Below are 17694 nucleotides of genomic sequence, written 5' to 3' on the forward strand. Positions count from 1 at the left end.
CCACCTACCCATCTAGTGTGGCCATGTGACAAACTATGAGAAGTTTGCTGGCTGAAATTCCTGAAAAAGCCTTCATTTTATTGATCAGAAAAAAAAGAAAAAATACAGCAGCCTTGCCCCCTTTGCTTTTTAACCTTCCTTTTCCTTCCTGTCTGGCACCCTATCATGAGCTTTCGTATAAGAGGCTTTTTGCAGCTATAAAAAAGGACAGGCTCAGAAGTCCAGAGAAAAATTAAAGAAAGGGCCTGGGTTCCTCAACACTGCTGAGCAGCTTCTCCAGCTCCTGGACTGCCCAGATTTGGACTTACCGTGTATAAGAAAAATAAGCCATTATATATTAGACTGCTGTTGGTTAGTCTGTTAACTGCAGCTGAATACATTCCTAATTTACAAGATTTTATTCAATACTAATTTGTTTTATCAGAAGTACCATACAATCCAGCAATTCCACTACTGGGTATGTACCCAAAGGAATGGAAATCATCATGTCAAAGGGATACCTGCACTCCCATGTTTATTGCAGTTCTATTTACAATAGCCAAGAGATGAAACCAAATGTCCATCAGTGGATGACTGGATCAGGAAAATGTATATATACACAATGGAATACTACTCAGCCATAAAAAAGGATGAAACTCTGCCATTCACATCAGCATGGATGAGCTTGGAGAAAATTATGTTAAGTGAAATAAGCCAGGCCCAGAAAGAGAATGTTCTCACTCCTAAGTGGGAGGGGAGAAAGAAAGAGAGAGAGAAAGAAAAAAACAAAGAAACAAGAGGAAGAAAGAAAAAGAGAGGAAGAAAGGAGAAGAGAGAGAAAGAAAGCGAAAAAGAAAGAAAGAAAAGTTGAACTTTCATAATGAGAACAGAACTGTGGTTACTAGGGGGAGGTGGAGAGGAGACAGTGAGAAAATGGTTAATGGACACAAAACAGCTAGTTAGAAAAAATAAGTTCTATTGGTGTACAGTAGAGCTAGGCATCTATAACTAACATTAATTTACTGCATGTTATCACACAGCTAAAAGAGAGATTGAATGTCCTCATCACAAAGAAATGATTAGGTTTTGTAATGATGAATATGCTAATTATCCTGATTTTATCATCACACATTGTATACAGGTGTATCAACTCCATACCCTACAAATATGTATAATCAATTACATTTCAATTTTCTTAAAAATAGAAAAAAATAAAAATAAACAAATAAAAATAATAGTGATTTGTTCTGTCACTCAAAAACTATTTGCTAAGGTTTTTCTAGGGATCAGGTACTATATTAAGCATTAGGATAATATTAGTACCTATGGTCCTTGGGCTGGTCAGTTAGCTCAGTTGGTTAGAGTGCAGTCTTATAACAGCAAGGTCATGGGTTCAGATCCCCCTACTGGCTGGCTGCCCCCCAAAAAGAATTTGACCCCTAATTTCAAGGTGCTCACAGTACTCACAGTATAGCGATGGGCAAGTATGCAACAATCACATTTCAGGGTGCTGTGAGAATGTGGAGGATCATACACATAGCTCTGTCTGGAAGAGTTATAGAAAGACTCATAAATAGTAATGCTATCACCGATTCTTGAAAAGTCAATGGGAATTCACCAAACAGATGGAGTAGAGGTGGTAGGCATGTCAAGAAGCATAAATCTGATGTACTAAGGCATGAGAGAAAAAAGGATACTGAAGGAGCTACAAATACAGTAGTTCGGGGTGGCTGAAGTGTAAAATATTTGACAGGAGTGTAACGGCGGCCACAGTTCCTGCTCTCCAGAAATTCACTATCTAGAAGGTGAGACATATGCATGAAGACAAATAGTAGCAATCAGATAATTGCTGTTATGGAGGAGGGTACAAGTTACAATGGAAGTACAAGATAAAGAGTCTCTCATTTTTCTGAGAGAGGAGGGGCTGGTAGTTGGGAAGACTTCACAGAGGAGGTGACATGAGGTGAGATCTAAAGAATTCATTTATTTGTTCATTCATTCATTCACCCATAATTCAACAATGATTGGGGGGTTTTTTTGTTTGTTTTTTGGTAGCTAGCCAGTATGGGGATCCGAACCCATGACCCTGGTGTTATTAACACCACGCTCTAACCAACTGAGCTAACTGGCCAACCCTAAAATTCAACATTTATTAAACACTTTCTAAAAATTCAAACATTTATCAGGCACCTATATATGCCAGATAATGGGGACATAGCAGTGATTAAAATCAAATCCACCGGAGCTTCATTATAGTGGGAAGACAAAAATAAGTAAATAAATATATAGATTAGACAGAGATAAGTACTATGGAGAAAATATAAAGCAGGTTAAGGGGAGGAGTGCTGAGATAGGTGGGATTATTTTACATAATCAAAAGGAACAGTATAATCAAAAGGAACAGAAAGCACAAAGGCCATGAGGTGGAAGCACGTTTGAAAAATAGCAAGAAAGCCAGCGTGGCTAGAGCAGAGTAAACAAAAAGTGAATAGTAAGAGATGATGTCAGAGAAGTGGCCTCTGTTCCCAACACCTGCTGTTCAACCTCACTAAAATGATTAGAAAAGGTGGTCAACAACTTCTTCATGCTAAATTAAATGGACACATACCAGTTCTAACCTTGCTTGATATCTCCATAACATTTTTTACTAGTTCGTTAAAACTTTTAAATATGGACAATTTGAAAGATATGAATATGTAAAAGTAGAGACAATAAATCTCCCAGTTTCAACTGTACTCATAGCCAATCTTGTTTCATCTATACTTTTACCCACTCTTCCAAGTCATGTTTTGAAGCCAATCAGAGAAATCATAGCATTTTATTAGTACATATTTCCATAATAACTCTAAAAAGTAAAGATGCTTTACAAAAAATAACTACAATACCAATATCATGCCTAAAAATCTTAATAACTCCTAATATCAATTATCAAGTTAGTATTCAGTTTTTTCTCACTAAAATTTTTTGTTTGCTTTGGCCGGCCCGGTGGCGCACTGCTACAGTGCGCCGCTTGGGAAGCGTGGCGGCGCTCCCGCCAAGGGTTCGGATCCCACGTGGAGACCGGCCACTCACTGGCTGAGCGAGATGCGGGTGCAACACCGAGGGCTGTGATCCCGTAGCCGGTCCTGGTCCGGTACGGGCGCGACACTGAGGGTTGCGATCCGTTGCCGGTCACGAAAAAAGACAAAAAGGAAAAAAAAAATTTTTTTTTTGTTTGCTTTAATCAGGCTCCAAATAAGGTCCACACATTGCAATTAAGTAATATGTCTCTAAAGTATCTTTAAAAATATAAAATGTCTTTCCACCTAGTGTTTTTCCTTGCAATTTCTCCCCTTTATGTCCTATAATGGTAGTTGGAGGGTTTAACTGGTTTGGGGTCAATTTTTTTAATAAGATCATCTCATGGTACTTCCTTCAGGAACTATAAGATGTCTTTTTCTTTTCTGTGATGTTAGTAACTAACCATTGATGAACACTGCCTCGATCTAGTAATTCATTAACGATGTAAACTGATATACAAATTCTATCATTCTTCTTCATTTATTACCTGGAATACTTCTATAAAGAGAAACTTCTCTTTATTAACTGTTTGGTTATCTTGAAGTTCGGTTTGTTTAGGAAAAAGAAAAATAAATGCTTGATATTTTAATTTACCAATTTTCAAAATAATGAGTTGACTATTTGGCATCTTCCAAAGATGACTAACAAGGTGTTTTTGTTTTTTAATTATCATGAATCTTGACATATTTGTAACTATTCTTACTGATGTGTTCCAACTTTGGCCAATGAGAGACTATTTAAATTCTCTCCTAGTCTTTTTGATGTGATCCTAGAGGACTTTGATAGCTAATATCTGCTTTCTGTACAACTAGATGGTCCAAGCTCATCTTATTATGTTTTCTGCCACAAACCTGGAATCAGCCATTTCTCTTAGGAGCCTTGGTTCTTTTTAGGGAGAAATGGGATCTGAAAGCATTTTTTTTTAAAGTCAGATTAACTGACATATAATTTACATTTTGTAAAATTCACTCTTTTTAGTGTATAGTTCTATGAGTTTAACAAATGCAGGCAGTTATGTAACCATCATCACAACTAAGATATGAATACATCCATCACCCAAAAACTTTTCTCGTGTCCCTCTGTAGTCTTCCACTCACACCCCAGCTTACTTTCTCAAAACGTCATACAGATGGAATCATACAGTATCCTTCTTTTTGTCTGGCTCCTTTCACTTAGCATAAAGCATTTGAGATTCATCCATGTTGCCGTGTGTATCAGTAGTTTATTTCTTTTTATTACCGAGAAGAATTCCACTGTACGGATGTATCACAGCTTACCCATTCACCAATTGAAAGATTTTAGATTGTTTCCAGTTTTGGATTAATCCATATAAAGCCACAATAAACATTTACATATAGGTTTTGTGTGAACATAGGTTTCGATTCTCTTTAGTAAATACTTTGCAGTAGGATTTCAGGTCATATGTTTAACTTTTAAGAAACTGTTACACTATTTTTTTCAAAGTGGCTCTAGCATCTCGCACTCCCACCAGCAAAATGTATGACAGTTCCAGTTGCTTACTATATTAGTCCATTTTTGTTGCTTAACACAAAATACATGGAACTGGGTAATTTATAAGAAAATGAAATTTATTGCTCAGTTTCTGAGGCTGGGAAGTCCAAAGTCCATCTCGTGGTGGTGACAGTGACCCAAGGGTCTCACATTGCAAGATGGTGGAAGCAGAGAGAGACTTTTAAAGCCCTCAGAACCACGCCCCTGACCACCATTTTTAATCCATTCACTACTGCATGGTCCTACAATCCAATCACCTCTTCAAGGCTCCACCTTTCAATTACCGTAAAAGGATTTCCCACCCTCTTAACAGTCACAGTAGGGGCCAAGTTTGTAATGCATAAAACTTGGGAGACAATTTAAGCTTCATTGAGTTTTGGGGGGACATAATTCAATCCACTACATTTCACCCCTGGCCCCCCAAAATTCATGTCCTTTTCACATACAAATACATTCATTTCATCCACAAAGTCTCAACTAGTTTCTTTTTTTTTTTTTTTTTTTTTTTTTTTTTTTTTTTTTCTAGTTTCAACTCAAAAGTCCAAAGTTCAAAGTCACATCTGTGAAATCAATACACGTTATATACTTCCAAGATACAACGATGGGACAAACACAGGGTACACATTCCCAATCCAAAAGAGAGAAATAGGCCAAAAGAAAGGGGTAACAGGTCCTAAGCAAGTCCAAAACTCAGAAGGGCAGGCGTTAAATCTCAAAGCTGGCGTATCATGTAACTTGACTCCATGTTCAACCTCCTCTGCATGCTGGTGTCCCCAAGTCCTTGGGCAGCTCCACTCTTATGGCTTTCCTGGTCTCAGGTGATGCTTTAGCTCTTGGAGGCTGGTGTTGAACACTGGTAGCTCCACAGGTCTGGGGTCTCTGTAGTGGTCTCACTCTCATGGCTCCACTAGACATGGCACTGATGGGGTTTCTCTGCTGCAACTCCAACCCCACTTTTTCACTCGGCATTGCTCTAGCCAAGGTTGTCTACAGTGATTCTGCCCCTGTGACAGATCTCTTCCTGGGCCCCCAGACTTTTCCATACATCCTCTGAAATGGGGGTGGAGGCTCCCAAGCCTCCACAGCTCTAGCATTCTGCAAGCCTGCAGACCTAACACCACATGGATGCCAAGGCTTCCAGCTTGTATTTTCCAAAGCTGCAGATCCAGCCACACCTGGGGCCAGTTTAGTCACAGATGGGGCAGCCAGAGCAGCTGGGGTACTAATGCTGGAAGCAGCTTCCTGAGGTGGTCTTAGGCAGTGAGCCCGTGGAGGGCACCTCAGGTCTGTTCCCCAAGACCATTCTGTCTCCCTAGGCCTTTGGGCCTGTAATGGAAAGGTTGAACCCAGAGGTTTCTGCAGTGCTGTCAGAGCCCGTTTCCCCTTCTCTTGATAATCCTGTACTTTTGTGTTAATCTTCTTATAACCATTGAATTTTCCTTCTGAAAATACTCTCTGCTTCTCCACCACATGGCCACGCTGCAAATTTTCTAAATCTTTATAGTCTGCTTCCCTTTTAAATTCTGGCTTTACATCATGCCTTTTCTGCCATAACTCAGCGTAGGCTGTTACAAGTAGCCATGCTGCTTCCTTAATGCTTTGCTGCTTAGAAATTTCTTCCACCAGATACTCTGGTTCACTACTCCTAAGTTCCAACTTCCACAAAGTCCTAGGGCCTGGACACAATGCAGCCAAGTTCCTTGCCAGTTCACAACAAGGATGATCTTTTCCCCAGTTTGCAATAAACTCCTTATTTCTATCTGAGACCTCCTTAGAATGGTCTTTATAGTCCATATTTCTATCAGCATTCTGCTTGCCACCATGTAACCAGTCTCTAATACAGTCCATACTTTCCCTTGTCTTTTTGTCTTCTGAGTCCTCCAAACTCCTCCATCCTTTGCCTAATACCCAGTTCCAAAGCGGCATCCACATTTTCAAGTACTTGTAAGCAACACTCCATTTCTCTGGTACCAATTTTCTGTATTAGTCCATTTCATGTTGCTATAACAGAATACCTGAGACTGGGTAATTTATAAAGAACAGAGGTTTACTTGGCTTACAATTCTGGAACAGCTGCAACTGGTGCAGGCCTCAGGCTGCTTCTACTCATGGCAGAAAGCAGCAGGCAGCCAGCAGGTACAAGCAGATCACATGGCAAGAGGAAGCAAGAGAGAGCAGAGTGAGAGAGACAGACGCTCTTCTTCTTTTAAAGCACGCAGAACTATGCCCCTGACCACCATTTTTAATCCATTCACTACTGCACTGTCCTACAATCCAATCACCTCTTTGAGGCTCCACCTTTCAATTACCATAATAGGATTTCCCACCCTCTTAACAGTAACAGTGGGGGCCATGTTTCTAATACATAAAACCTGGGAGACAATTTAAGCTTCATTGAGTTTTCGGGGGACATAATTCAATAGACTACGCCTACCAACCTCACCAGCACTTGATATTGTCAGGGTTTCTTTATTTTGTTTCTTAGCCATTTTATTAGGAGTGTTATAATATCTCATAGGGGTTTTAATTTGTGTTTCCCTAATGACTAGTAATGTTAAGTATGTTTTTACATGCTTATTTGCCACTGTTTATCTCCTTTGGTTAAGTGTCTGTTCACATCTTTTGCTCATTTTTTATTGGGTTGTTTTCTTATTATTGAATTTTTAGAATTCTTTATATTTTCTTTATCAGATGTGTGTTTTGTGAATATTTTCTCCCACTTTGTGGCTTGTCTTTTTTTTTTTTTTTTTTTTTTTTTTTGGCTTCAAACAACTGAAATTTACTGTCCCAGTTCTGGAGACTAGAAGTCCAAAATCAAGGTGGTGGCAGGGCTGGTTCCTTCTGAGGGCTGTGACAGAAAAATCTGTTCCACGCCTCTCTCCTAACTCCTGGTAGCCTCAGGAATTCATTGGCTTGTAGATGGCACATTCCCTGTGTCTTCACCTCATCTTCCCTCTATGCATGTTTCTGTGTCCAAATCCCACCCTCCTTTTTTGTATTGTTAATATATCAAAGGCATTATATGTGTTGATTTGGTCGCATTACCTTTTTTTATTGTGGTAAAATCTACATAAAACTTACCATGTTAACCATTGTATAGTGTACCGTATGTGACACTGAGTGAAGTCACATTGTTGTACTGTCTTTAAAATTCCTTAAAAGTTGGGCCGGCCCGGTGGCGCACTGCTACAGTGCGCCGCTTGGGAGTGCGGCGGCGCTCCTGCCGAGGGTTCGGATCCCACATACAGACCGGCCGCTCACTGGCTGGGCGAGGTGCGGGCGCAACACCGAGGGTTGCGATCCCGTTGCCGGTCCCGGTCCGGTGCGGGCGCAACACTGAGGGTTGCGATCCGTTGCCGGTCATGAAAAAAGACAAAAAGGAAAAAAAAATTCCTTAAAAGTAACTTATTAAAGATCTTTCTAATTTTGATGAAGTTCAATGTATGTATTTCTTTCTTTTATGGATCATAATGTTAGTACTATATCTAAGAAATATTTGTCTAATCCAAGGTCAGAAATATTTTCTCATATTGCCAAAACTTCTATAAGTTTTACAGTTTTAGTTTTTACAAAATACACACAAAAAATCAAACTAAGAAATTTAAACGACACATCTACATCCACATAGCAAAATATCAGTTTCCTGTGAGTCTTCTTCAAGATTGGTTGGAGGCGTGCCTTTTCTGTTCTCCAGGCACCCTCTTTCATCCTGCAGTTCTCTCATCTCTTTACTCTATACAATTAGTGGGATCAACTTCCTAATAAACACATCTATCATATCATTCGACTGTTTAGGAACTTCATTTGGCTTCCCACTGCCCCAAGGATAAAGATCAGGCTTCTCAGCACAACACACAAGGCCCGTCACAATCAGTTCCCTGCTTCTGTTTCATCTCCCATTACTTTTCTCTCACAGCCACAGCAACTTCTCAATGTTCTCTGTCCACACTGTGACATTTCACCCCTTCCAGCCTTTACCTATGGTCATTTGCTATCCCTCTGCCTAGAATACCATTCCTTACTTCACTCTGAATACTATCTATAATTACTGGTTTATACTGCTGCCTTCCCTATAAAACAATGAGCAACTCAGAGGCAAAATCTAGTACTGTCTACCCTGGCTTCCACAGAACCTGGTACAGAACTGGCTCAGGAAAAAAAAAAAATTCAGTGAATACTTCTAAAATGACTTCACCAATACTATCAACTATTACCATACAAACACTTTCTATCTGCTAAGCACGATGCTAAGTACTTTACATGAATTCTCTCATTTAATTCTCATAAGAACAATGTGAATATTTGAAATTATCCTCACCTGATAGATGAAAAAACCAAGGACAAGAGAGATTAATTTGTCAAATGTCACGAAGCTAGTATGATACTCTGCTAAAATCCTTTAATGGCTTCCAGCTGCTTTTCCCTTAACATGACTTTCAAGGCTCTGCATGAGCTGGCCCAACTTACCCCTTCAGCCTAATTTCATACCACACTCACTAGCTCTTTGTTCCAGCCACGCAGCCCTCTGTTGGTCCCTCAAATGTGCTGTGTTCCTACCCTCCACAGATCTTCTATACCTGCTGCTCCTCTGCCTGAAATCTTCTTATACCTCACACTCCCAACTGCCAAGTTAGTGCCTAACTCCTCCTTTGTTGTTCAGCCTTTCCTGACTGTTGTACCCCCTTAGTCCCAAAACACAAAGTTCCTCTGTATACTCCTATGGGACCTTACTCCTTTCTGTCTTGAGCTTATCTCAGCTTATTATTATACTTTCATATCTGTCATTATTTGTTTGTTTCCCCCATATCTAAACTATAAAGACCATGAGAACAGGGCCATGGCTTTTGCTCACTATTGTATCCCCCCACGAGTATAGCACCTGGTACATAATAGGTGGTCAAGACATATTAAAGAAACAGAAGAAAACCGGGAAAGACCAAAGAGAGGAACTGACAAGTTGATTCAGATAGGTCTAGCTCTAAACACTGTGATCTTAACCATAAGATATGATGCTTCCTATATGAACGAATCTCCATCACTGATAGTAGGTGGCCGTATCAGTGTATTGGAAAAAGAATTTTCAAAGTAATATGAAAACGATTTTGATTTGTGTTTAAGAACTGTATAATTCCCAGTTGTGCAAATTCATTTTAGGAAATGTTTATTAAGCATTCACTATGCATAAGTCACCACATTAAACCCCAAAAGGAATATAGTACAGGGTCACTCTCCTTATTAAGGAGCTAATAATCTCATCAGGGAGATAAGAGAAATACACAAAACCTGTCATCAGTAAAATGTGAAAGCTAAAATAAGAGAGACATGGGCCTGGTACTCAAAAACTACATATTAAATGAAGGAATGAAGGAAAAAGCCAATCTATCCAATATGAATTTCAACAAGACTTCAAGAATGAGAAATGTTAAAAAGAGGCAAAATCGACATGTCACTCGTCTTAATAAAATCCTCCAATGGTTGGTTTCCCATAATGCTTACAATAAAATCGAGACATCACACAATAGCCTACAAGGCTCTCCACCTGTCCACTATACCCCTCTCAGACTTCATCTCATACCACATTTCTACCTTCTACGTTCCATCTGTAGTACTGGCCTTCTTACTCTCTGTTCTGCAAACACACCAAAGCTCATTTGTGCCTTACAGCCTTTCTATTACTAGCTGTTGTCTCTACCTGAACTTCCTTCTCTCAGTCTTCACAGAGCTGGCTTCTTTTTGTCATTTAAGACTCAGCTCAAACATATTCTCCCCAGAAAGGCTTTACTAACCACTTATAGTAAAATTCTCCACTCCTCATGCTGTTTATCTTTTGCATAAGATTTATCACTATCTGAAATCACTTTTGTTTGTTTACTCTACCTCTCTTTAGAATGTAAGTTGCATGAGAACAGGGACCCTGCCTGTTTTTGACACCACTATATTTCCAGTACAAAGACAGTACTTACCATAAATGAATTTCTCTAGGCAGGGTAATATCTCAGCACAGTTTTTTTTTTTTAAAAAAAAAGGCAAATTCCAGCTTGGAGGGTCAAAGCAACAAAGTACAGTGACACAGTAAACGTAAGGGAGTAGTAACTAGCAGGGCAAAAAAATAGTTTAGGGCTGTCCAGTTGGCTCAGTTGGTTAGAGCACAGTGTTATAACACCAGGGTTAAGGGTACAGATCTCCTACCAGCCAGCCACCAAAAATGAATAAATAAATAAAACGAATTAATTAACTAGATGGAATTTTTTAAAAAGAGAGAGACAATGAATTTATATAAGTCTAAACTCTTGAACAGAATTCCAAGTCAAGAAGTTTATACCTATACAAATTCTTTGTGAGTTATACAGATATACTCACAAATAAGCATACCCGTGGCTCTGTGAATAATTGTATACATGGACACATAACATGGCTGCTAAAAGAGTAGATTTTAAATGTTTTTACCATAAAAAAGAAAAGTATATGAGATGATGCATTTGTTAATTAGCCTGATTTAATCACTCCACATTGTAAACATGTATCCAAACCTCATACTGTACTCCATAAACATATATAATTATTAACTGTCAACTAAAAAAAACATAGCTCAGGCTGGCCCATGGCTCACTTGGGAGAGTATAGTGCTGATAACACCAGGGCCACGGGTTCAGATCCCTATATAGGGATGGCTGGTTAGCTCACTTGGGAGAGCATGGTGCTGACAACACCAAGTCAAGGGTTAAGATCCCCTTACCGGTCATCTTAAAAAAAAAAAAAAAAAAAAAAAACATAGCTCAGCTAGTCAGCAAACATTTACTGGACACCTAATTGTGCCAGACAATGCAAGATACTTGGAATAAAAAATGAAAAAAAATCCAGGTCCTTGCCCCCCAGAGAAGCTCATAGTATTGTGGAATAGAAAATTACTGAAAAATGCTAGAGTACTATACACAGGGTGTTATGGGAATACAGAGGAGTGGCATTTAGCCCTCCCAGGGGTGGGGCTAGTAGTAGTTAGGCAAGGCTTCCTGGATATGTTGCCTAATGTGGACTGTGGGAATAAATACAAGTCTACTCAGTGAAAAGTGACAATTTTGTACGCAGGGAGGAAAAAGTACAGGAAAGGCAAAATGGTGAGGAAAAACATGATGTGTAAGGAACACACGAGGTGACGAATGGTGGGAAAGAAAGCTAAAAAAGAAAGGAGTGGCTAGTTTATAGAGACCACCCATGGAGAACAATCCATGGAATGTAAACTGAACTCTATAGGAAAAAATACATGAGAGATTAAAAATAAAGATTTATAATTCAGAAAAAAATCTTAATAGAAGTGCTACACAACTGAGAGAACGATAGGGACCCTCAAAACCAAAGTACCCAATCTGCTTTTCTAAAATATGTAACAGAAATCTGTAACAAGTGTGCTAATAACTAAGCATCAAATTGTTATCTCTTTCACATCTGAAAAACCACAAAATAAAAGAGGAAACCAGAAGCCAAATCTCATTTATGCATATTTTGAAAACCTTCAGTACTCACAAATAAAATCCAGACACTTCAGAAAAATTAATCCAAGAACCACATAGAATTATGTAGCCTGGGAAGCAAATCTGTGTTTATATCCCAGCACCAGCCACTTATGATCTGTGTGACCTCAAACAAATTACCTTTTTCTCTATAAAACTCCAGGGTTGAATAAGTCAGTCCCTAAGATCCGTTCCTGCTGTAACAGCCTATGATTTACTAGAAGAAGGAAATCAAATCAAAGGCTGAAAAGAGGTCTTCATTATTTAGACCCTGCCTTACCTACAGCCATTTCCCTCCCCTCCCCCCAACTCTTTATGCTACCATTATAATGAACTCCTTTTAAGTCCTTGAAAACATCATATTCTCTCTTATTCTGGATCTTTAGACATTGCTTCCTCTGCTTGGTATCCTTTTACCCTCAGGTACCCCTTCACAAGTGCCACTCTCTCCTTAACAAAAAAATGCCTCATTAAGTCCCTCTCCTCCTTCAAGTGTCCACTGGAGCATTCCTTTTTTCTTCCCCATTGCCCCAACCTCCCTTCAGCCAATTCAGGTTAGGTACTCTATATTCCCAGGGCATCTGGTCTTTTCCAGATCATAGAAATAACAATCTTATTCAAATTTCCTGTTTAACAGTCAGTTTCCTCCATCCTGGGGGAGAGGTGTGTTGACAAGGCAGAATTGTGCAGCTTGATATACTGTAGTCTCACCAATACCCAGCAAAATACCTGTTTGCTTTTTTTTTTAAAGTGGGGGGTGGGGGGCAGCACTCAGTAGGTATTTGATGAAGAAATGAATACCATCTGGAAATGCTTACCTCTAACACAGCCAGGACAGTGTCAAGCTGATCTTCTCGGAGGGTAATATTGTTAGAAATTTTTCTCATGGTATGTATGGACTGCAGACGTACTTCTTCAATTTCATCATTAAACATGTCAACCAGGAAATCAAGGCACTTCTCAGCAAAAGAGGGTGAAGATTGGGCCAGCATGCAGAGAGCTTCCACTGCAGCAATGCGGACCTCTAGAGAAAACGGGACAAATAAAACTGCACATCAAGTTAAGAGCCATGGCAAAAATTCAAGCAGGATTCCTTCTCATTCAGGTTGTCTTTCACTCTCTACTCCTCTGCCTCTACAAACTCTCCCTCGGAGATCTCCTCCATGCCCACAGATTCAGCTACCACCTTCATGATAAATATAAACTTTGGTGTCAAAAGGACTACAGTTTTTTTTTGTTTTTTTTTTTTTGTTTGTTTGTTTTTTGTCTTTTGTCTTTTTTCCGTGTCCGGCAACGGATCGCAACCCTCAGTGTTGCCCCCGTACCGGACCGGGGACCGGCAACGGGATTGCAAACCTCGGCGTTGCTCCCGCGCCTCGCTCAGCCAGTGAGCGGGAACCGGTCTGTATGTGGGATCCGAACCCTCGGGCGGGAGCGCCGCCGCGCTTCCCAAGCGGCACACTATCCAGTGCGCCACCAGGCCGGCCCCAAAAGGACTACAGTTTAAATCTGACCCCACCTACATGTGATCGAGTCACATGTCTGTTTCCATCAACTGAATCTCTGGAAAACTAAGTTTTTTAGTTATCTCAGTATTCCAACCACAATAAATTTCTTTTTAAAAAGTCAGTTATTAAACAATATTATGACTATTAAGTAGCTTATTTTAATATAAAATAAGTAGCTTATTTTAATAAGCTAGATATCACAATTCTCATTTTAAAAAGATTCAGCAAATTGAATTAACTTGCCTCAAAGTGAATGAGGGCAGAAATAAGATTAGTATTCAGGTCTGTTGATTCTAGGCTAGTATCAGGTAGACAGTGGTTAAAGACACATGTTTTGGAATGACAGAGGTTTTAGAGCAAATTGTGGAGAGTGATCCCTCCACTAACTTGAAGTATGATCTTAAATAAGTAACTTCCTGGCAGCTCAATTTTCTCACTGTTAAATGAAATAATATCTATTTCCTTATAGAGTTGTTAGGAGTAAATGAGATTATGCAGGGGTAAAGCACATAGCACACTACCTGGTATATGTTGAACGTTCAATAAATATTAGCTAGGGCACAAGTATGGGTTTTGTAAGCACTCTGAAAACAAAGGCATGTCTTCTACCTATTTGCAAGCTCTAAACATGTAAGAGTAAAGCCACTGAACTCAGGCAGTCCTTCATTCATTCACTAATAAATGTTTCCTGAACACATACTATATGCCAGGCCTTGCACTAAGTGCTAGGATACACAGATGAGAACTGAGTAACATATAGACAATGCTCACAAGACTTCCATATATGGTTGTTTTGTTCCAGTGGTTCCCAAATGGTTCTGCAACAAAATGTACAGTTTCAAAAAACACAAAACAAAACCAAAAAAACCCCCCACTAAACTTAAAGTTGTGGTTAAATCTCACAAACATAATTTGCTCTTTGTGTAAGGATGGTTTTATAGCCACATTAAAAGTAGACTTACTACATTTAAAGGAAGATGATTCAGATTTTTCTTGGTAGTTATGAATTCCTCCTTTTCATCAGAAGGAAAGGATTTTCTCTACTTCACAATAATATGATTTAAACATGAAATTGCTAATAATTAGAAAGCAAGCCAGAGATGAACCCAAACACATTAACTGCTGGCTCTTCTTCCTAGGGTTTTATCCATTATGCCACACTGACTCATGTGTAACCTTTGCAAGCTCATCAAGGGAACCACATAGGAACTTCTGATCAGCATGAGATAATCGGTATGACCTGAACTGGTACAATTCCAAGTGGAAGGAAAGAAACTTAGTGTTGTGCTCTGTCTGTACAGAGAGGTTATATAGGCAAGCAAATTAACATTTTCTACTGGACTTTTTGTAATGTTGAAAATCTGTAACAGACTCCTTAAGGGTCCAGGGCAGAGAAAAGGAATCTGCTACACTAGGGGAAAAAAAGATTAGACAATTGGCATTTGAACATGTGTCATCAGATCCTGGCTTAGCTACATACTAGCTCTGTGCTTAGTACTGAAGATACAAAGATGAACAAAAACAAGACTGTCTCCCAGCACTTACAAATAAGAAGAGTTAACAGCATTACAGAGTGATGAATGTTACAGCAGAAAAGCACAGGGAGTACAAGAAAATAGAAGAGGCACATGGCCCAGACAACCAGATCAGAAGCAACTTTCTGGAACAAGTGACCCCTAAAACAATACCTGAAGGTGCTGGTAGGTCAAAAAGAAAGAAAAGATCTTTCTAAGCAGAGGAACTGCATGTACAAAGTCCCAAAAGGAAGGGAGAACATGGAAGAATTAAAAGACTAAAAGAATGTGAGATACTACGTTAGTCTACAGACAACGAAATAAGGCTCCATTTCATTCTCAGAAATGGGCCCCTAAAACCCTAATTTACCTGGAATTTGATAAATATGATATAATTAGAAAGCTGCCATACCTGCTACCTGGTTATGGTCTACTCATTTTCCAAACTTAAGTTACTTTAATTAAATCTTAGTGACAAACTGAAAACTGTAAAAATAAACCATATAAACATTAATAGTGATGAAATCCAATTGCAGAAACTAAACCAAGCAAATATGCTAGTAGAAACAAAACAAAATAGGCTTCAGTTACTCATCTTAGGGTAAAACGGGTTTTAATAACTGGACTTCCTTACTATCTAATACTATTTAAATAGTAATTCATGTTTCAAATTCATAAAAAATAAAAAAGCTGAAGTGGCTTTAACTAATTCCCATCTGAAACTAAATGAGATACATCTATAGGGAATGTCTTAGCAAATTGAATAGAGAAACCCAATTCTTACATATACTAATAAAAAAACTGTCCTTCAAAAATAATACTCTTGAGCTGGCCAGTTAGCTCAGCTGGCTAGAGTACGGTGTTGATAACACCAAGGTCCAGGGTTAGATCCCTGTACTGGCAAGCCTCCAAAACAAAACAAAAAACAAAAATACTATTCTTCTCCTTCTAAGAAGTAGTTCTACTCTGAGGCAATTTTTTTATAGGCATTTTTAAGAGCTGGGTTCTAATCCTGTCTCTAATATAAACATACATTAAAATTCGGACAATCAGCATTACTGCTCCAGGTCTGTTACCCTCACTGAAAATGAGGGGGTTGGAATTAATCATCTCAAAGTACTGACATTCTGAGATTTATGAGAGATAGATAGCATCACATTATGGAAATCACAAGGGCTTTGCAGGACTTCTATTAACAGCCAAGATGAAGTAAGGAGGACAAATTTTATCCTTCCAGGATAAAAGAGACAAAATGTATGTAACAACAGTATTCCAGACACTGGACATCAGGCAATGAAGGACAGTGATTTCTGATGAATGGGAAATAAATGAAATGAGCTGTGTGATTACAGCAGTTTAATGTTGAGAAAGTTTCCAGGTCTCAGATCTCCCTGATTTGAGAAGACAGAGCTGGGAGTCTGGGGAGGCCAATGTGGCTAGAGTTGACAGGGCGAAGTACCAGGAAGGAGAGAGCTGCATAGAGAGAGAGAGTGAGTTTGGGAGATCTGCAGAGGGTCCCCCTTAAGTTTTCAGCTGAGTTCTAATCTGTGAGGAAGTTATCTGAGGCATGGAAAAGAACCACCCAAAAGGATTAGAGGGAACAATCTCCAGATCTCATACAGGCATATAATAGTTTATCCAGAAGAATTTTCCTTCAGCAGTGGAGAAAAGTAAGCCCTAGATTAAATGCTGCTCTGGTCCCACCTTACAAAGCTTCAAAATAAGACCTGAATAAATGCATCCCAGAACAAAGACCCAGAATATTTAAAGGAATAAAACAATGTTTGGTCCCGAATAAAGTGAAATTCACAATGTCTGGCATCCAGTTAAAAATTACCAGACACTGGCCAGTTAGCTCACATGGTTGAAGCCATGGTGCTGACAACACCAAGGTCAAGGGTCCAGATCCCCTTACTGGCCAGCTGTCAAAAAAAAAAAAAATTAACAAGCACACAAAGAAACAGGGTAAGATAATCCATAATGAGGAGAAAAACCTATCAATCAAAACCAACCCAGAAATCACACAAATAACAGACCTAGTAGACAAGAACATTAGGGCAATTATTACAAATATATCATCTGTTGACACGGCAAGAGGATAAACATGTTAAGTAGAGACATGGAAGATACTAAAAATGACCCAAATCCTAATCAAACTTCTAGGGATAAAAACTACACTGAGATGAAAAATGCACTGGATCAAGAGATTAAAGTCAAATTAGACATTGCAGAAGAAAAGATTAGTGAACTCAAAGACAAAGCAACAAATACTACCCAAAAGAAACACAAAGAGAAAAAAAATGGAAAAAAAAAAAAAAAAAAAAGTAGAGTATCAGTGAACTGCAGGATAACTTCAGTACCCTAATGTATGTGTAACTGGAGTCCCCAAAGGGCCATGGGGCCACAAAAATATCTAAAGAAATAACAGCCAAAAATTTTCCAAATGTGATGAAAACTATAAACTATTTGATCCAAGCAGCTCAACACACTTCAAGCACAAGAAACATAAAGAAAACTATACCAAGGCATATCATAATTAAATTGCTTAAAACCAGTGATAAAGGGAAATTTTAAAAGCAGATTAGGGAAAAAAAGATACATTATGTACAGAGG

At 39.0% G+C, this 17694-nt stretch overlaps 1 protein-coding gene and 1 non-coding gene across 2 annotated transcripts in view; both read right to left on the bottom strand.

Annotated features, from left to right (window-relative positions):
* INTS4 (integrator complex subunit 4) overlaps positions 1-17694 on the bottom strand; it is a 124390-nt gene that overhangs the window by 44235 nt on the left and 62461 nt on the right. The window contains exon 11 of the mRNA XM_008565996.1: positions 12878-13083. Within this exon, the coding sequence (XP_008564218.1) occupies positions 12878-13083 (206 nt within the window). The remainder of the gene's footprint in view (positions 1-12877; positions 13084-17694) is intronic.
* TRNAI-AAU lies at positions 2036-2110 on the bottom strand. Its single transcript has one exon. It is a non-coding gene; the product is annotated as a tRNA-Ile (tRNA).

Source organism: Galeopterus variegatus, unplaced genomic scaffold (genome assembly GCF_000696425.1).
Source record: "Galeopterus variegatus unplaced genomic scaffold, G_variegatus-3.0.2 Scaffold15, whole genome shotgun sequence".
NCBI classification, from domain to species: Eukaryota; Metazoa; Chordata; class Mammalia; order Dermoptera; family Cynocephalidae; genus Galeopterus; species Galeopterus variegatus.